Source organism: Taeniopygia guttata, chromosome 1A (genome assembly GCF_048771995.1).
Source record: "Taeniopygia guttata chromosome 1A, bTaeGut7.mat, whole genome shotgun sequence".
Lineage (NCBI taxonomy): Eukaryota > Metazoa > Chordata > Aves > Passeriformes > Estrildidae > Taeniopygia > Taeniopygia guttata.
The window spans coordinates 71,016,485-71,034,322 of NC_133025.1; the positions used below are offsets into that span (position 1 = coordinate 71,016,485).

The 17,838-nt window shown below is 41.3% G+C and overlaps 2 protein-coding genes across 2 annotated transcripts; one reads left to right on the plus strand and one right to left on the minus strand.

Annotated features, from left to right (window-relative positions):
* Nucleotides 1-184: 184 nt before the first annotated feature.
* Nucleotides 185-14,370, minus strand: MRPS35 (mitochondrial ribosomal protein S35). The gene is made up of 8 exons (XM_012569340.5): nucleotides 14,118-14,370; nucleotides 12,758-12,801; nucleotides 11,730-11,897; nucleotides 11,278-11,338; nucleotides 10,218-10,357; nucleotides 9,692-9,801; nucleotides 8,452-8,521; nucleotides 185-639 (listed from the first exon to the last, which is right to left on the minus strand). Exons 1-8 carry the CDS (start codon nucleotides 14,317-14,319, stop codon nucleotides 367-369), a joined length of 1,068 nt encoding a protein of 355 aa, XP_012424794.5. The 5' UTR covers nucleotides 14,320-14,370; the 3' UTR covers nucleotides 185-366.
* Nucleotides 14,371-15,421: 1,051 nt separating this feature from the next.
* LOC100230690 (probable G-protein coupled receptor 19) lies at nucleotides 15,422-17,538 on the plus strand. Its single transcript, XM_041713723.2, is given in 3 exon segments — nucleotides 15,422-15,507; nucleotides 16,132-17,309; nucleotides 17,311-17,538. Coding segments are annotated over 2 exon segments (1,233 nt in total). The 5' UTR covers nucleotides 15,422-15,507; nucleotides 16,132-16,166; the 3' UTR covers nucleotides 17,401-17,538.
* Nucleotides 17,539-17,838: the final 300 nt, after the last annotated feature.

Here is a 17,838-nt window from a genome sequence, read left to right on the forward strand (position 1 = left end):
CATCTGAAAAGCATTTAGAGCTTCTAATTTTCAGACTTTCAATTAATGGAACTGGAAGTATGAACTAATTTCATTAGTTTTGACACTGTTGCTCTAGGTTAAATGCCCAAAGAAGTGTTAGAAATCAGAATGTGAGTAAGCAGAGGACTGAACTGATCATGCTAACGAAACACAGAACAAAACATTCCAGTATGAATCCAAACATACTTTATTCAAAGGGCAAGATTCATGGACAAGTTTCATTTGTCCATTCATAGTCAAGTTTCATTTTTTTGTTCAAGTTCTGAATAATTGTATATCCATATCACTAGAAATACTAACACAGTATCTCTGCAATGATCAGGTGTACCTGCAGATCAGCTCTTCTCATGCTTGTATATTCAGTAGTTTCTTCACAGATTCTTTGTACTGAGACATGTTACTTTCTGTTTCACCTTTGTTTTTAAGCGCAATGACCGAGTTTCGGTAATTCTTAACCACTTCAGATGCCAGCAGCTCTTCTTCAGCGACATTACTGACATTCTCTGAGGCTTTTATTCGAAGCAGTGTGTCCAAGGCATTTTTCTGAGAGCGACTGTTTTCCCAGATATACTCTTCCATGTCTTCCTCAGACTTCTCGCTCTCCCACTTCTCAGTTTTCTGAAAGAAAATGCACAACCTTCAAAACTACCCAAGACTGAAACAAAGCAACAATAATTTGAAGAAATTGTTGAAACTGATCTCTCATAGTGATTCCCTTTAAAAACTGCATTCATGGTGGAAAGTATTTCCTCCTCCAGAGTCCAAGGCTTGGAACTCAAGCCTGTATGAGCAGGATGAGCTCCTTTTCCCCACTCATCAGGTTCTTTCTGTATCTGGCAGATATAACTGGCTGAGTCAAAGTGGGAGGAAAAGCTTATGGACTATACATAATGAATAACTAAAAATTTTGCAAAAGTAGTAATTTTGAAGAGCTCTCAACACTGCAGTTCTGGAAGCAGCCACCCAGCTATTATGTCCCTAGCAGAGGGTTCTGGTCTGGCTACACTGGCTGGTGGGGGAAAAGTGAGACAGTGCCTAATGAATAACCCATTATGTGACTCACAAAGAAAAGCACCACCAACAAATCCACTTCTTCTTCCTGCAAAATACGTTGTTCAACAGAATCTCTATCCACAAGGTGCTGATCTTTACCTAATCAGTGCTGCAAAATTAGACAGGACCACAAGTAGGGCACTGACAGAACACACGATCTCAGTGCCTGTAAATACACTTGTTCTGGGTCAATTCTATCCTTCAACATCTCTCCAGCCTCGGACAGACGGCCTTGAAAGAATCTTTAAGAAATATTTCAAATGTTGTAACCTGCTATTTTTTACCGTACTTTGATAAATACAAATGCTTCAGTGATATATTTGCATTTTTATATATTGCAGGCTGTATGTTTGAGTATTTATAATTATTTAGTACTTTACTGATATAACCAATATGTCATACCTTTATATTACCTCACCTATGTAAGAATCACACTTTGAAGTATTTTGGATTTAGTTTTGCTATTCATGTTTTTCTTACAATTGTTATAAAATCATGCCTAAATAAAACTTGCATTTCTCTAGAAATATATTCAAAGAAACCTTATAATAAAGCCTTTAAAGCACACTGATTTTGTCTTTTCTAAAATCACTTGCCAAAAAGGGCTCTTCAGTAAATTTTCAGCCGTATGCAGAACTAAAAAAACATCTTGCATGTCGGGGGAGGAGGGTTTTTTGTTGTTGTTCACGGTATGTTTTGTTTGTTTTTTTTCTTTTCTGCAAAGGAGATAAGGTGGGGTGTATGTTGGTATTGTTTTTCATTTGTTTATTTAAAGGTTATTCTTTCCACTAAGCATCAAGGTTGCTGCAGTCAAACCACAGTATTCAATAACCTTTAATTAAGCCCCAAGATTTTTTTTCACCCTGCAGCTCTTCTGTGCTTGGATTCCTCTGTCTGAATTTAAAACACCTTCCCAACAGCTGTGTCCCGCACCTGGTAAATGGCATCTCTTGTCTTTTGAGTCTGAGTCCAAATGTTTAGTCAGAAGCAGCAATTCACACTGCTCAAAGGTTCATATGACTGACATTAAACCCTGGACACAATAAACCACAGGAGTAAAAGGACCTCCTCATTCAATTTCTGGAGGGGAAAAACAGGAACAAAAGGACATCCTGAAGCCCTGTACTGCTAAAACATTAATGGAACAAGTGGGCACAGTGAAGTGTTTCTTGTCTGTTTGACAAACCCTGCAATCCAAGGTAGAGATTTAGAGTTTTAAATTAACAGCATCATCCTGTTTTACACATCCCCTGCTTATCTGCAGAGTGGCTATTCAAGACACTTTTTACCCTGAACTCCAACAGAATTTTCAAGCCAAAGCCTCTCTCACAGGGATAGGGTTTCTCAGGAGTAAGGGAATATGGGTATCACTCCTGGTCACTCCCTGGACCAAACTCATGTCTGAAGTTCAAACAAAAGATCCCTAAGTCGTAGCAGAGGCAACAAGGACTAATGACAGTATTACATTTATCTCATCAGGAATATTCTTCTCTGTACACAGCAACTCAAAGGATTCTGGAGATGCATGCTGATAAACAGATTAACATTTCCCTACCTCTTGTGAGCATTACAAAGCAAGATTTTAAAGCAACCGTTGAGTATTTCTTTCTTGGAATTCTTCCCAGCAGAATGATGCTGTCAACATGGACTTTAAAATAAAAACTGACTGCCTGATGGGAGGTGAGGGGGAAGGCAGGAAGGGATTTGACGGTAGGGGGAGATTTCCAAATCCATTAGTTTTTGCAAACTGTATCCATTGAAACTTTAATACCTTTCCAACAGAAATTACTGCAAGAGAAAAGTGACTGTAGAATTATATAGGCAATTGGAAACATAGTCTAGGAAAACAAGCACCATGAAGCCTGAACAGTGGAATGTTACACATGTTGCAGTTTCAGTTTAAAGTGTTATTCATAACACTAATAAGGACAGTTAAATAAAGTTCAAAAATTAGGACTTTATCACTCAAATTTTATTAGTTGAATTATTTTTGTCCCCTGCAGATTTAACATGTCAGTGATCATGATAAAAAACTGTTCACCAGTTTTAAAACTGCAGTCTTAAAAATGAGAATAAAACTGTTAGAAGTGGAATCCAAGTGTGATATTGTGTAACGTTTTCCTAGAATCCCCACTTTGTGAACCAGGTTAAAAATAACAATTCACTAAAAACGGTTTCCTCATTCTATCACACATAAGACAGAATCTCAGTATTATCTAGCTTGGCTAAAGATGCACTCAGCTGATACTTTCCTGATACTTTCAACCTTTTTCTCTTAAAAAAATTACAATAAGAATCAAAAAAAAACCCCAAACCAAAACACCAGAAAACAATTTTCCATATAAAGTCAAAGATTTAAACCTATCACTAAAAAGGTATAAAAGGCTATTTTTTCACTTCCCAATGGAACTATAAAGAATTATTTTTCAATGCCATAAACATAATAAGGATTTGTTTCTAAGCAAATCTTTTATGCTACAGTTTAAGCCACTATTTTGGGAGATTTGCAAACCTTTACAGTGCTTAATCTGAATTCTGAAAGAGTATGAATGCTAAAATAGACTTTGGACAGTGAAGTTGCTTTTTACATGCAAATCATTAACAAAAGGCTTCATTTTATATGGTACCTTAAAGTGCAGAAGAAAGGAAAGAATTCGGGATTTCTTAAGCAGGCATTTCACCATCAGTGTGCTTGGGTTTTCTTCTGCCTGTTCAACTTGCACGATTTTGTTGCTGCAGTGATAGAGAGGCTTAAAATTTTCAGTTCCCTGATCTTCCTTTTGGGAAAAACATTTTAACTAAAATTTCTCTAGTGGAACACAGAAATCTTGAGGGCAATTAAAAACATGACTCATGTTGGTTAATTTTCTTATCAATAGTTTGAACAGTTAAATATTTAATGCTGTTTAGCAAAGACCAAGTATTTTAAAAGGATTATTTTTGAGGAGAAGCAAAGTTCCTTAAATGCCAAGTCAAATTTCAAACTCCATGCAGGCTAGAATAAATACACCTATATCTTTGGATTGCATTAAAATAAAAGATGCTCTGTGTGGCACAGTAATCTTAGATTCGCAGCTAATAAATGACAGCTGTGCTAACATTTTCCAAATTACTGGGAACCTTAAATCCTAAGAGGAGTTGCCAAAACAATTATGTGTTTACCTCTTTGGATACAATACACTTAGATCTGTATTATTTAATAAACAACTTAGAAATATCAACAGAAGTTTGTAGAAAGGCAAAACTTATTTGTAGCATATGAGATTGTATACAGAAATTGCAATTGCTTGGTGATGTGGAGTAAGTTAAAATCCATTCTTCTGAATAAGCAGAACTGTATTTTCTAGGACATAGCAATGACACAGGACAGGCAGGATCTCTAGAGAGTCAAGGGAAAATCAAGAGAAACTGTGAGGGTAAAAATTCCAGTGAGGTACAATCGTGTAACACAAAAGGAAAACAAGCACAGAAACTAAAACAGAACTCTGCCCCAAAGACTAATACTGTGTAAGAGATGCTCCCATAATTAATGATGATCTCAAGTTTAGTCTCTGGCTCTGTAACTAACTCAGGAAAGTTGCCATCAGTCTCTTTCAAAACTAATTTCTCTAGACTGGAGTAGCTGCATGCATTTTCTGGAAAATCCATGTTTCTGAAAGGGTAATTTGTAATTTATCTATCTCACTTTGGTTTTGGAAGGCTGACCAGATAAGATTTTGATCTCATCAAGAGAGATCAGTGATATTAAAATCCAAGTCTGATGATTTTCTGTTCAGTTTATTGATGTCTATGCCCCAAAAGACTTTGTTTCACTCCAACACAGACTGAAAATTGAACAGCTACAAAAATTGTATTTATGCATCAAAAAGGAGCCTTGTTCCTCCAGCAACAAGAACCATGGAGCTTAAGCATAAGGTATTGCAAAATGCTTACTACAGTCAGATATATTACAAAGACAATTCCTAATTCAACCTTTTGCTGGAATGCTCATAATTTTTGGTTCCAAGAGGTGCAAAAAAAAGTGTAACCTTCTTCTACTAGAATACACATTTCCTGTCAGGAAACCTCCTTCCTTTGATTTTAAATGTTTGAACTCAGAAAATGGATGAACTTTAACATCTACTGTAAAGCCACTTTAGCTTTACCTTTTCTGGTTCCCATTAGTGACGAGGACTCTCTCAGCTGTCCAGTTCTGGTGAGCATGCAATGTTTCAAAACAAAGGACATGTTCCAACATTCAGAGACCAGCCTCAGTCTGCATTACTTAAACCACACTGAGAGAGAAGGCTGTTCTAGCTAGGGAGGGCACAATTACACCACGCTTCACTGTTCTAAGGTCCTCCAGTCAGGAGCTTCACTCTGAACATCTTCAGTAATACTGAAATGTGTCCAGAGAGCTTCAGCAAGACTTGAGTGCCTCCACCACCTGTCACTGCAACTCTACAACCCCCCATGTCATAACAACCTGAGTGTTCCTAACATCAGCTCTGGAATTCTAAGTAGCCAGAGACTTGTTTAGGTTTCAACAGTGAACTCATATATTTTCCACATATTTTAGGCTGAATTACAAGGTAAACTCCCACTGTGAAACTGCAAAATTCTGCTGTTATGTTTATTTGGAATGGCTTAAAATGACTGTAGTTGCAAAAAATGAAGAAGCCTAAAGAAAAGCGGTATGATGGACTTGAGTATTATCATCAGTGGTCATGTAAAAATACCCATTCAGCAAGCAAACACAGACTCTGCATCCCACCAGTGCCTTGCCACTAAAAGCTCTACAAAGAAATGCAAAAGTAGTTCTCTTGAAATTTAATCAAGCTGTACAGCTACAGGGTTGATAAATTCTAGTTAACCCTCCAGTGTCATGCTCTCTGCCCATTCTTCATTTTTTCCTTCCCTCACCTTTCTGTTTCTTACTGTAAGAAGTAGTGGAGAATAGAAAATCCAGGACAACTTTTTAGTAATCTTTCAAGATCCCAGCTTAGCAAGGCTGAATCGAGATCCTTCACTCTCCTTCATACTGTGTATGTTGAAACACCACATGGAATTGGAGCAATAAAAATTTAATTACTCTTAATGCTTTTCCTTACTGAAAAATTTACTTCATGCTGCATTTGCTTCACATTCCTGCTTTCAACTCCTGACAGAACTGGACTTTTGAGTGATAAATTATTAATCCAAGCTGTGTGAAGAAATCTATCCATGATCCTTTCAACCACTCGAGGGCAGCAAACTCTAACTCTTAAAAAGCTACTTGTTCTATAAACTTGTTCTATAAACTCCACATTTGGAGTGATGTTACAGCATTCATGCAGTATCAGCATTTGAAGGCAGCAAAAATACAACTGGTTAAACTGCTGATTCACTGATTAATTCAATGTATGCACAATATTGGGGGATAATTTGAAAGGAATCACCAAAGAAGTTTAAAGAAGAAAAATTAAATCTTACTAACTGGAGCAAGTCAACCATCTAATTAATATACTCTAACAGCTAATAAAACACAAATATCTGATTAATGACCAGAAAACTAGTAAACAGGAAGCAAAACATCTCCAAGTATTTTAGAATGAGAAAATAAATGAACATTTTTAGGTTTTGAAGATTTTTAAGACTGTTTTAAAATAACTGAACTCGTGGGTCTGATACTGCATTTGAAACTGTAATAAAAGGATGATGCATCGCCGGCAACTAATTACACTTGAAATTCCATTTCCTGATGTATATCTGCATATAATATTTCCCCCCATACATGCATGCAATTGACAAAATGCAGTAATCCAGATATTAATATAAATCATAGGAGTTCTGCCACATTTAAAGAGATCATGGGCAAAGTTTTCAGGCTTGAGGGCAGAAGTTACATGGATCCAGCTTTCCTTCACTCAGCAAGAATGGAACACTGCCCTCATATTTTGAATCAATTCCATCAGCCACATGCATTAACAGTGTGGCACTACTCTGCTGGGAAAGTCATCAAATCCTACAATTAGTTCTGCAAACAGGACAGACGTTACTGCCTAAATGGAAGGCCAGGCCCTGTCCGTCCCCCTCCAATATTAAGGTTCATGGAAATGAAAATAAACCACACACTGTTTGCTCATGGTTTACAAAATGGATCCAAACTACTTTTCAGCAAGTTATTGAAAGGTATTATCCCTGATCAGGGGGGTAAAAACCATGTCACAAAATAAACCATGTCACACAAAATAAAAACCCATGTCTCAGGAAACCATTAATTTTTCATGGGAATCAAAGACAATTACAACTGATTGACAAACTCATCAAATATTAACATGGAGAATGAAAGGTAATAAAAGTGCAAGAGACTTGTGGATACTCAATATACACTGAATACTCCCATATCAATATTGCATAGCCCTGTCTGCCAGCACTAATTAAAGCTGGAGCCCAGGACAACCATGGTGTTTGTCTGAAATTACTAAAGTGAGCACTGTCTAGCTCTCTTGTCATTGCTTAATATTGGAAACTGCTCTGCCATTAATTTAAGATTTGTAATGCAATGTGATGCTGTTGGGGAGAAAAACATCCATGTGTACTTGAAATCTACAGCAAATGTTATCTTTCACCGCCAATTAAATTTGATGCGCTCTACAATTGCAAAATTATCCTTCAAGGCAACTGCCACTGAAAGGGAAATATATCTCATCCTCCTTAGGATGCTAACATCAGCACCGCAGTGATCAAAATCAAGAACAATTCATACAAATGCTAAATACAGACATCTCCTACTCTAGAAAAACTGAAAACAGTACTTATGAGTTTTAGCAGTGGATAAGGTACAACTTCTGTAAGAGTGACATATGGAGATGATGAAAGCTTTGTCTGTCTTAATGTGATAATGACATGGGACATTTGAACAAAGTTCAGTCATCCAAAACACTACTGTTCAAAAATAGCATAGATTTCCAACAATAACAATTTCAGTTCAGACTGCTCACTTGTTTTCTGTAACAAATGCCTGTAAAATTGTTGAAAGGCACCAACGAAACCACAAAAATACAGGAGACCAGTGTGAGGAATGCCCTGTGAAAGGAACATCTGTAGTCAGAAAGTGGGAAGGCCACTCCTTTTCTGAGCAAGGGAGAGCTTAGAAAAGAAGTCAGCTTGAGACAAGGTATGTGAGAGAGCATTTATGAAGCTGAACACTTCCAAATGACAGCCATGGTTTACTGCAGCCCAGGAAGAGCCCAAGAAAAAACATATTCTAATTAACAGACAGGAGCTGGAATCCTGCAGAATGCTCTCTTGGTTGAATCTGAAGGAAAGTGAGTTAGAAGAGAATATAACTGTAAGGTCATTTACTTTAAAATATGACAGAGAGCACATTTAGAGAGTCCACACACAACTGCTTACCCAGGATTCGTGGTACAGAACTGTGAGCAGGTGCATGCCATAATCATAGTTCTGTCTTCTCAGGGGACACCTGAAAATGCAGAAACATTTTTCTGAACAAAAGGTTAAAACCTACCATCACATTTACTACTGTGTAATGTAGGGAATCCTAGGAAATGAGTGGTTGATTCCTGTGAACTTCTCAATTACACACAACCAAGAATACCATGGAGGCTTGAGTAATAAGAACATAGAAGAAGGGGCAGCTGCAAGGCTGTAGGAAAATATACAATATCCAAGAATTTACAAATCTTCTAGAGACATTAGACACTTCTTTGGTGCTGTCCTAGTGTGCAAGGCAAGAGACGTATCCAATTGCCATCTGTTAGAAATGTGGCAGTTATCTTCTTAATTGGGCAGTTTTCTTTATCTCTTCCACAACCAATCCTCTCCTAGGGGAGACACCTGCTGTTGAATGTCCCTGCACGACTGATAAAAGTTACATCATCTCATTGTGAGATGCTCTGCCCAGAGGGAGGAGCCAAGCATTCCTAACTGGATATAATCTTGAGTTTCTGGAACACTAGCACGGCTTTTTCTGCATTGAATTTCCCAGAGGAACAGCTGCCTCTTCAGAGGAAGACTACACCCTTTTTCTATAGGTTCACTGCTCCAACAGAACCACACCTGACACCCCAGGAGGACTGCAGCCATAATTCCCAACTGGACTGCTGACAACACCCTGACTAACAGGTTGTCAGGTTGTATTCTGACTCTGTCAGTGTTGTTTTGGGTCACTGCATTGTTTATCTTTTTATTTTCTTCCCTAATAAAGACCTGTTATTCTTGCTCCCATATTTTTGTATTTATCTTTTTATTTTCTTCCCTAATAAAGATCTGTTATTCCTGCTCCCATATTTTTGCCTGAGAGTCCCCCTTGATTTCAAATTTATAACAATTCGGAGGGTGTCTACATTTTTTTTCCATTTAAGGGGAGGCTCCTGCCTTCCTTAGCAGACACCTATCTTTCCAAACCAAGACAGCCCCCTGTGCCAAAGTGGAATCCAACACACATTAAGTATGAACTCTTTTAAAAACCTGTTTTTAACAGTTAGTAACAGGAGTAGTGTTAATGAAGCCCCACATTAGCCTTAAAATATAATAATTCACTAAGACAATAACTGGTATTACTAGAAGATACCCAGTCCTTTCTCTGCTGTGGGCACTGCTACAATATTTTTGTTTCCTTCTGGCAGCTCACCTATCTGTTGTAATTGTGAGCACATCTGTCTCCTGACAGTACCGCTCTCCCACGAGCTTAATGAGCTTCTTCTTTGCATGGTCATCCAAATTCAGGTTAGAAAGTTTAACCTTCAAGAAAAGGAGAAAACAACTTTAATTCCTTGGAAAATCCAAACTCTGAACTCTGGAAGTACTTGAGACAGGCAGATCTTCTATCAAGGAGAGCTATTCAGGATGCATTTGCAGAATTTATTTGGATTGTATCATGTTGATGTTTTAACATAAGGCAAGAATGATGTGAGTATTCAAACAATATATACCTGCATAATATCCCCACATCCCCCCAGTGCCTTACAAGTCCCAAGGCCAGTAAATATGAATTGACAGATTTCGTCAGGAACACACAGACATCCTTATTTTTGTGTGATTTTGAATTCCCTCCATTTCTCTTATTTCCTTACAGAAGATCACACTTGCATGTTTGGAAAAGAGAGCCAAGCATTTAGGGGTTTGAAACAAAGGCTGTTACCAAAACTACTACTTACTCTTAAGGTCACCACTCTTGCTTTGGGATTCCGAATAGAAGTCCCCGAAGAAACATAATCTATGGTTTCAATTTCAATGGGAAAATGCTGTTCACATTTCTCATCACTGTCCAGAGCACTTGGCCATTCAGTGCAGAAATCTGTACAATAAAGAGTAAATACTCTGAGTAATACCTATCTGGTACATTCGGCTGGAGCTTTTTTCCTTTCAAATGTATTGCAATTTATGTTTTTAAAAGAATTAGTCCTAGAAACTACACTCATTTAGGTAACTAAATGAAACTACACTCATTTAGCAGTGTTTCTGCTAGACTTGCTCCAATATTACCATATCTCTCTTTGCATTGGCTTCCTCAAAACAGGGTACAGTACTGCAGATGCAGTGTCACAATTGCCAAATGGGATCATAGAATGGTTTGGGTTGGATTTTTTACTAGATCCAGCTGCTCAAAGCCCTGTCCAACTGAGCTTGAACACTTCCAGGATGGGGTATTCACAGCTTCTCTGGGAAAGCTCTTCTAGTGTCTCACTACCTTCATCACAAAAAAGGCTTCCTTTGCCTGAGCTCCTCATCAGGCTCCCCTTACAGGCTTGCTGGGTGGAAGGATGCTCCTAGCCTCCAGTAGATCCTGTATCTCCCCAGCAGGCCCTGCTTTCACAGAGGGTCTCATATTAACAGCTCTTTGGTCATTAAATGCAGCCCATAATGGCTACTGATTGAAGCCTGGTTCAATCTGAGAACCGAGTCAAATTCATCACTCACCCTCTGTAAAGCACAGAACTATCAACTCATCAGTTCAAGCAAGGTCTTGTGCAAAAGTAACATTTCAGTCTTACTCTTGTGCTGACAACCTCCTGAGACTTATCTGCTACCACCTGGGTGACTCCTGGCAGCAGCAGGAAAGCAGACAGTACCAGCCACAGCCAGCTGAATAACCAGCTCCACAAGGGTACCATGTCCCACCTCCATCACACACAGTTATATCTGGCTTTGTCTGAAAACTTCCAGAGTTGGTTCAAAAAGAAACAAACAAACAAAAAACATCAAATCCCCCCTTACCTTTAAGAGCTGCACAGTGCTTCTTAATTGCAGGAGGAGTAAGATGCAAAAAATTTGGGATCTGAAATAGACATATTAAAGAGTTACCAAAATAATAGCTTTTTGTCTGATCAAAAGTAAATCGCCTTTACTGAAATCTGACTACACTTCTCACATTTGCTAAGGCAGTATAACATGCTTAAGGAAATATTCATTTAAGCAGACTCTTCTCAAGTCTGATTTAGCAAAAAACTTAACTCTGTGACAAAGTCACAGGCATGATAATCATAAAAAGTCTCCTGATATCATTCACTTGTTAATTAACTATGCATTTGTCACCACTTAAAAATTCAAGAGGATCATGTGACTTAATAGCAGAAAGCAGTCTCCAAGAGAAATATTCCAATCAAAGCAGTACAGCCTTAGTGAACAGTGACTTTAAAAGCGACCCCCAGCCGTAGCACATGCTTTACCTTGATAAGTTCTAGGTTGCCTTCTTTTGGTGGAGGTACTCCTCTCTTCACTGGGTAACCCATTCGGACTGGGAGAGGCACAGAGGCAGGTTTGAAGGCAGCTGCTGTTGGGTACACACTGCTCCAGTCCTGATCCACAGCCATCCTCTCTGTCCTGGGGGGTGCAGCCTGATCAAGGGACAGGGAGACAGGTGGGATGGGAGATACACGAGATATAGGACAAGGCAGGATCAACACATCACATAATGATTTCAAGAACCAATTCCCACAGCTGGACATTTCAAGACACCTTTACTGCCAAAGTTAGAACTGATTTGTAGAGGAATTTTTAGCAGAGAGCCTCTCCCATCTTAGCTGCCAGGCCTTTCCCAGTCTTTTGCATTTGATGGCACAGATGCTTAGGAAGAGGAATTTGCCATCTTCCTGCCTTGGGACAAATGAGGAGGGGGAATCAAACCAGTACAGAATTGCAAACTCTGTTTCCTAAAGGGCCTGAATATGTGGTGGGGGACAAGACAACGAGTTTTAAAATTCTGGAATTCTGTAGGTGTGGAACAGTTCATAATTAATAATGCTGAAATTTCTTGCCACAGAAATTCCAGTGTAGGGACAACATATCAGTACATCGTAGAAATAGCTTATACCCTCCAAAAACTGAGCATCATTTCAGTCAAATGCTCTTAGAAAAAGAAAAGCTTTATGCCAGAAAGCAAGCACTAAAAATACTGTAAACTCAGTCTGAAAACAACATTGTCATGTCTGAGTTATTGGAAATAGAAGTTTAAGTTACTTTTCAGACCTGTACTACATGGTGTCAGTGCAAGTTAACTATCAGCTTAGTGTTGTATTTTTAATTTTTGATAACGTAGACTGAAAAGGTTACAGAAGGCAGGTGCTGGCCTGGAATGGTCCCAGGGGATTGTTTCACCAGGATTTGACTGCAGAAGGGGCTGCTGGGCAAACTGGCACAACACACAGCTTAGAAAACTTTGCAAACACCTAAGCTACCTGTAAATTTCAGTACTTACTGATCTTGCAAACTGTGGTGTCCAGCCTCTTCTCCTTACTGAACCTGAAAGAAGAAAAAACAAAAGACATTAAAAAAACATATTTTTAAAATAAATTAACCTACAGTTTTGGGAGCAAAAAATGTAGCATAATTCTGTATAGGAAGGGGCAGATCAGATACTCAAAACTAAAGATTACCAATTAATTTTGTAAAAAGTAAGATAAAAAAGAACTTGGAGGACAAAAATGAAGGACACTTTTGCCTTCATTCCTATGCTCCCTTTCCTCTTTCCCAAACAGCAGCCACAAATCACTTTCCACCAGCAGCAAAGATGGATAAACTCAAGAGTTCCTATTTCCAAAAGGAGAGTGCCATGGCTCCATCCTTTCCTTCTGACAGCACAGCTTAAACTAGCCCCTGCATGAACAGTTCAGGTATTGGATTGTTTCTATTCTAGAACTGGGGATGGTGAACACCTTGATCCTGCTCACTGGGCAGTTCCAGAGAAAGTGGAATGGGAAGTGAAAGAGTTTAATCCATTTCAGGTCTGTGCTTCTCCTGGCTCTACTTTATAGCTCACTGATTTCATCTGGAGCTGTGGTGTGGGATTCCCTAGGGATGCATTAAGTCACCAAATACCACTGCTGGATTTTCAAACTAAACACTGATCTTTGCATACCTGTCTGTTTTCATTTCCTCCTCCTCCTCAAACTCTAAAACACTTCCAAATCCCACTGTCCAAAAACCACACCAGAATATAATGTGACCTCAGACATACAAAGGTGAACCTGATGATATTTATTTTCAAGAGTCTGGTTTGAATTCATCGATTGTACATATTTAGCATAAAGCAAAGATTTAAAAAGGGATGTTTGGGTTCTTTTTTATATCATTCAATCTTACAACCCTACCCCATAAAAACTTGTGGATTTCACATGTTATTTGTTTCCCTTATCTGAGAAGTTTATGTCTCTTCATCCTTTTTTTGCTATAAAAATCTTAAAACTGAACGTTCAGGGCGCTCCAACAGATAATATTCAGCATTCCTTTATCTCTCGACCTACCTTTTTCGCGGTGCTTTCACATACAGCCACACATCACAACAATGTTACTATTTCTGTTACAAACACCTGTAATTTCAGGTCAGGACAGGTCACCTTTCGCTACTACAGCGTCACCGGACATCGCTCAGAGGCACTTTCAGCGACCTGGCGTGCTCCATATGCCCATCGGGAAAACCCAGATTCACTGCTCCCTATGGCATCGGCCAGGCACGACACCAAAGGCTTCCCAGGAGTACACTCGGCGATGCAATTCCCCTTGGGAACAAACTAACACAGCACCACTCCGCTGCAGCCCCGATCGCGCCCCGCGCTCACCTTCCCGAGCCTGCGGCCCTTCCCTGCCGCTCACCGCGGGCGCAGACGAAAAAGTGGCGCGTCCCCAGTGAAGTGCGGCCGGGGTCCCGCTGGGCCGGGACAGCAGAGCCCGGGACAGCAGAGCCCGGGACAGCAGAGCCCGGGACAGCAGAGCCCCGCGGCTCAGCCCGGCCCGGCAGCACGGCCCGGCCCGCGCCGCCATCGCGGCCTCCCCGCGCTCCTCCCGCGGCCCCGCCCGGCGCGACGGCGGCCGGCTCGGCCCGGCCCCGCACGGAGCGCCTGCTCTGTCCCTGAGCGCTGCTGTGGGGCTCTGAACTTGGAATATTGGGTTGGAAATGTGTCCTGGCCCTGCACACACACCCCGACAGCCTCCTCTGTGCATCCCTGAGAGCGCTGTCCAGACGCTCCCTGTTATGTGTAGTGGATATAATTTGCACCATTTCTAATATGATATATGTGATATTGAATATTTGTTAGAGTATACATGTTTGTATTAGGATTCCCCCCCTCACAGGCGCAGGTGAGACTGGGTGTAGATTGGAAACTGATTTACAAGTAAGAAGGTACTCGGCGTTCCCGTAAATTTCATCCAGACAGTGATTTGTCCTCCCTCATCACCAAAAAAGAAAATCTTATTAGCATATGGACTCTGAATAGAAGAAAGGACTGATTGCTGAAATCTTGGCCTCAGGCGGAATTTTCCCTACAAAACTCACTTGTGCCAGGATGGAGGTGTGTGGGCATAGAGGAAAACCTCTGCTGAGGCTGACTCCTTGTTGCACACCCAGGGCCGACCCCGGGCTCGGCTCTGTTCTTTCCTTGTGGCTGGCTAGATAAAATTTGATTGCAAAATAAATAATTTATTTTTTATATTAATTTGGCTGGACAAATTTTCATTTATAACAGAGGGGAACAGAGTTTGGCTGCTCATATGCTTATCAAGGAATATGTTATTATCATGGAAAATGCGTCATCCAAAGGTGACTGTCCTTCCAGAGCTGGGCGATGCCAGTCGTGTCTGATACCATTATCGATGACCATGGCTGAGGGTGCCGAGTGCCCCACTGGGCAGCCAGCAGATGACACCGATTTGTGCCAGTGTTGTTGATCTGCAGGAGGGTAGGAAGGCTCTGCAGAGGGACAGGCTGCATGGGATGAGGTTCAGCAAGGCCCAATGCTGGGTCCTGCACTTGGGCCACAGCAATTCTCAGGTTGTAGAGCTCTGTTACAAAATCGGGGGCAGAGGTTCTTGGTTGACTGTTGGTGACAGTTGCTTCTGGCAGTCCTTCAGTTATTGCTTGGGTCACCCATAGACCTGCAGAACCTTTGGGCTGGTCCTGCTGTGAAGGGTCAGCCTTGCTGCTGCCTGGGTGGAAGGCCCCTGACCAAGGTAAGGACATTCCCCATCTCCCTGGATTTTCTCCAGAGCACAGAGATGCACAGCAGCTGACTGCAGCCATATGTATTGACAGTGCTGACAAGACAAGCTGAGGCTCCACTGCTGGAACTCTAAAAGCTGCCCCATCCCTGTCTCAACCTGTTATCTCATCTGTCTGAAGAAACTGACCTCCTCCCTCAGTATTTTGCTTCTGCTTCAAAGCTCAAGGTCAAGTCAAGGGTACAGGGACCCTCTTGGTCTACTTTTCTGACACTTCCATGGACAGCAGGAAGTACAGCTCATTTCTGGGATCAGTGAGGCACGTTCTGCTCATTCAGTTTGCAGTTCGCCTGAACTGGTGACATGGCACCTCAGTCTCCAGCTGCGAACGGGACACTCATCTTTCTGTAGACAGAAATGCCTGTCTGAAATAGTCAGGCCATTCCTAAAAATCTGCATGAAACTTAATGTTCTCTGCCATACCACATAGTGTCACTATCTATTTCTGACCCTTTTCTCTGAAATCTACCGCTCTAAGGAGTATGGAGACTACTTAAAAATTATCTTTTATTGATTACTTTGGGCTTTTCACACAGAATTGTTCAACAGAACCTTTTCTCTCCTTTCTGTCTGCAGCCTGAGCAAAAGATGTAGCCGAGTTTTCTCACAGCATGGATAACAGCAGTGGTCCTGTTCTCTTTACCTTGCTCCTGCTGCAGAATATGAGCAGCCCCAAAGCCTCCGCCCCTCCTGCTGGCTATGACATGGCAGAACCTCCAGCCCCGGGAGCCGGCCCCAGCAGGAACCACTCTCTGCTAGAATATCGGCTGAGGCCTGGGGAAATCGCAGCTGCCAGCGTGGTTTGGGGAGTGCTGTGGCTGATCTCTGTCTTGGGAAACTTCCTCGTTTGCTTAGTGATTCACAGGAGCAGGAGGACGCAGTCCACCACCAACTACTTTGTGGTGTCCATGGCCTGTGCTGACCTCGTGAGCAGTGTGGGGAGTGCGCCCTTCCTGCTGCTGCAGCTGAGCTCCGGGCGGTGGATGCTGGGCAGCGGGGTGTGCCGGCTGGTCAGGTACATCCAGTACCTCACACCTGGGGTCCAGATCTACATGCTCCTTGCCATCAGTGTGGATCGATTCTACACTCTCATACATCCCTTGAATTTAAGGGCTTCCAAGGAAAAAGCCAAGAGAATGACTCTGGTCTCTTGGCTCTGTGGTGCTCTGTTTGCATCACCGGCCTATTTTCTCTATGGCTCCAGAAGTGACCACCACTGCAACTTTTTCCTCCCCAGTTCTTGGCTAGGAGCCGCCTCTGGTGTCATCCACCTCTCAGTGCTGTTGCTTTTGATCCCATCACTCCTTATTATCCTCTGCTACCAGAAGCTCTTCACCTGTATTTGGAGAAGTGGCACTGAGGACACAGGTGGAAGGAGGACAATGAATCTTGTCTCAAGAAGAAAAGTGAAAACTGTCAAGATATTCTTCATCTTTGTCTTGGATTTTCTTCTGTCCTGGCTTGCTTTCTTCGTGGTACAGTTGTGGCACCCACAGGAAACAGACTACAGAAAGAGCTCCTTGCTTTTCCTGGCCATCACCTGGATCTCTTTCAGTTCCTCAGCCTCTAAGCCAACCCTCTTCTACATCTATAATGCAAACTTCAGAAGAGGGATGCAAGAAATTTGTTGCATGTGGAAATACCCCAGAAGCAACATCTACACCATTACCACCAGTTCCAGGACAGCTGAAAATAATCACATTATCCCAGCACCAGCCCAGCCTCACAAAGACTCCACCTGTGATGCTTTTAAGAGTTTTTAGAGAAGTCAAGGAGCATGAGCTTGCCAGGCCTGGTGAATCCAATCCCACAAATGCATTTGCCAAGAGGGTTTCATTACTTTGAAAAGGAATGGATGAGCTGTGGGGGTGCTATGTTACTCCAGAAGAAGGAGGATCTTTTACTCTTTTGAAGCAATAAATAGGTACATATTTTATACCAGCTCCTAGGGTAGAAAAAAAATAAATGGTCTGTATTATTTAACGGCTTGGGTTTGATGCATTTGTTCTATTTTATTTCAGTTTTTACGTTCTGCTTCGGGGAACTCCTTTCCTGGAATCTACAAGAGTCCTTACACTCTCCGTCTTTAGGGAGAAAAGGGAAAGAAAGAAATACTGCTTGTTACAATCCCTGTAAGGGATGGGCCATAGTGTATAAATGCCTAAATCCACCCAAAGCCAGCTAGGCTTCCTTCCAGTATGTCCCTGGGCATATTCCTGCACTGGGCTTGTCCATCTTTTTCAGGCCCCATTGGTCTGGTGGCCAGGGTGGTGTTGAGTTAAT